Source organism: Limulus polyphemus, unplaced genomic scaffold (assembly GCF_000517525.1).
Source record: "Limulus polyphemus unplaced genomic scaffold, Limulus_polyphemus-2.1.2 Scaffold2314, whole genome shotgun sequence".
NCBI classification, from domain to species: domain Eukaryota; kingdom Metazoa; phylum Arthropoda; class Merostomata; order Xiphosura; family Limulidae; genus Limulus; species Limulus polyphemus.
The window spans coordinates 39025-41508 of record NW_013667924.1 but is presented as its reverse complement, the minus strand read 5'-3'; the positions used below and the strand labels follow the sequence as shown (position 1 = coordinate 41508).

The following is a 2484-nucleotide window of genomic DNA, read 5'->3' as shown; positions in this document are numbered from 1 at the left end:
CTGTGTGTGATTTTTCCTTTTTAGTTTATTTTCTAACACTAAATATTTTTAGCAATTTCTTTTTTCCTTTCGAATTTTATATGCAAAAGAATCTTTAAATTCCACTGACATATTATTAGTAGCTTTTTGAGAAACGTAACAAATAAATAATGTTAGGTTTAATCAGCTATTTAAATGGTTTTACTCAAAATATTACAGTCACTAAAATATTTTAATTTTCATAATTAGAATTTAATATGCGATAGCGTTACGATGCACTAATTTAACTTTTTTCTTTTTTACACAGATATTAAATTTTTAATCATTTCTATACTGATAAAAGAGGGAGACACCATCACACGTTAAGCGGGAATTTTGATGTTTCGTCTGATTCGATAATTGTTTATTATTTCATAACTAAGTGAATTCCTTTGTAAAATTTGAATTAAACCAATTTATTTTAAACATAGAATTCGATATTAAAACATAATGTTTTTAAATTATTTAAAAACAGAATTTTACGATGTCCTTCTAAATAATGTAAGTACAATATTTCACAATTATTATACTGAGCGAACAAAACTTTGAAGTATTTACAACAATGTATCTTGTATTGTAAGTTACGTTAACTTCAATGGTTAACCTTAGTTGCAAAAGTTATGTGCACAACATAAAATATAAGGACAGTAAGTGAGCTGTTGGTCTATGTATGTCATTCCATTCTGTAAACAAACAGTAAAAGTAAACTAAATTTTAAAAAAAAGAAAAACTCAAAGCTAGTCCTAATTATTTAAATATATATCGAGCCTTTTTTTAAACTCCATTAAACTTACTGCATTCATCACATCTGAAAGCAACCCATTTCAAAGGCCAACTGCCTTGTTAGAAAAATAAAACTGTCTTAGCTGAAGATGACTTATAATCTTATTTTGCCAAAATTTATATTTGTGTTCCTAGTCCTACCATTCTCACCATTAACTTATGTAAAAAAAAAAGATATTGTATTGATACTATCAATTCCCTTAACAATCTTAAACACCTGTCAGACCTTCTCTAATTCTTTTTTTTTTTAAAAGAAAACAATTTCAGAGATCTTGACCTCTCCTCGTATGACGATCTTGCCATTCCAGGTATTATTCTAGTAGTCGTCCTCTGAACTCTAACAGTTCAATGTTCTTCCTAAAGTGGGCCCAAGATTAAGCACAATACTCCAAATGAGTCCTAACCAGTGACCAAAACAATAAAATTATAACCTCTTTAGAGATATATTCAGTATTTGTGTGGATACAAATTAAAATTCTATTTGCTTCTACCACTAGTAAGAGCCCGCTGCTCGATGATTGAAGATACTAATCAATCAAAACACCAAGATCCTTTTCTTTCGTAACATAGTTAAATTTATACCTGTGAAAATTATACTTTTAAGTTAATTTATGATAACTCATGGGCATTACCTTGAATTTATTATAATTAAAAGCCAGCTTCCATTTAATCACTTAACTCACCAAATAAGAAGAACTTACAAGAAATAGTAGCAAATGGCTGATATATCCAATCATTAACCTCCTTCAAAACCTTTTTGGAAATATTATTTAAACTTCTCAATTGTTCCTTAACAAGCTGAGAAGTAATGTGATAATCTTGTTTCCATCAAGTAACTATTTAAGATTAGGAATATTGCTTAAATCTTCCTTAATAAAATTTGAAGAAAAGTAAAATTTAGTAACCAAACCATCTCATGAGTCTTCATGTATCATTCCTCAAAGACTCTTCTTCCATCCTAACATCATGCTTACCTTTTAATGTATTTAAATACAGTTGTACTGTTAATTTCTACACTTTCAGTCAACCAATTTTCATGTCCTTTTTGATTTCTTAATGTCTTGTTTGAATAACTCTTGGAGTTTTTTATAATTCTCTAAGCCTTTCATTGTAGCATTATATTCAAATGTCTTAGATTTATAATACTTTTCTTTGATTTCATCCCTTATACTCTTCATGAGCCAAACTAGTCTTTTAGTTACAGCCACCTTTTTTCCATTAGAAACATGTCAATCTTGAATACTTAAAAAATTTTCAGTGTTTGATTAGCATATCCTATTATTTCAGTTGCCCGATCCACAACAGAAAATTCTTGTTGCATCCCTTTAAAATTAGCATTTTTTGAAATTTGTAAGAGAGTGACTTGAGTAAGTCTGTCAGTACTCACATAAGCCAGTAAAATATATTTTTTTTAAATCTGTCATCTATAGAGACAGTACTTAGCCTCCCAGTTAACTTGTTTGTTTGTAAAATACCTATTTCTAATTTTATGAATTTTAGCCTAGTAGCCTATTATATTACTGCTGAAGAGTTTTCCATATTGAGATCATTATTGATTGTGAACTTTAACTACACTTAAAGTTGATGAAAACTAAAAATAGTAGACAATACTTACTCCATTTTGTTTTGATGCCATTTTGATACATTTTTTATTTTTTACTTTTAAACTAAAGATTTTTGTAA

The 2484-nt window shown here is 28.2% G+C and overlaps 1 protein-coding gene across 1 annotated transcript in view; it reads left to right on the top strand.

Moving 5' to 3' along the window:
* Positions 1-433: 433 nt before the first annotated feature.
* The window catches only part of LOC106466593 (cell division control protein 45 homolog), a gene marked incomplete at its 3' end in the record, with an annotated part of 20277 nt that continues 18226 nt past the window's right edge, over positions 434-2484 (top strand). Inside the window, exon 1 of the mRNA XM_013926887.2 lies at positions 434-519. Coding sequence (XP_013782341.1) covers positions 469-519 — 51 coding nt within the window. The remainder of the gene's footprint in view (positions 520-2484) is intronic.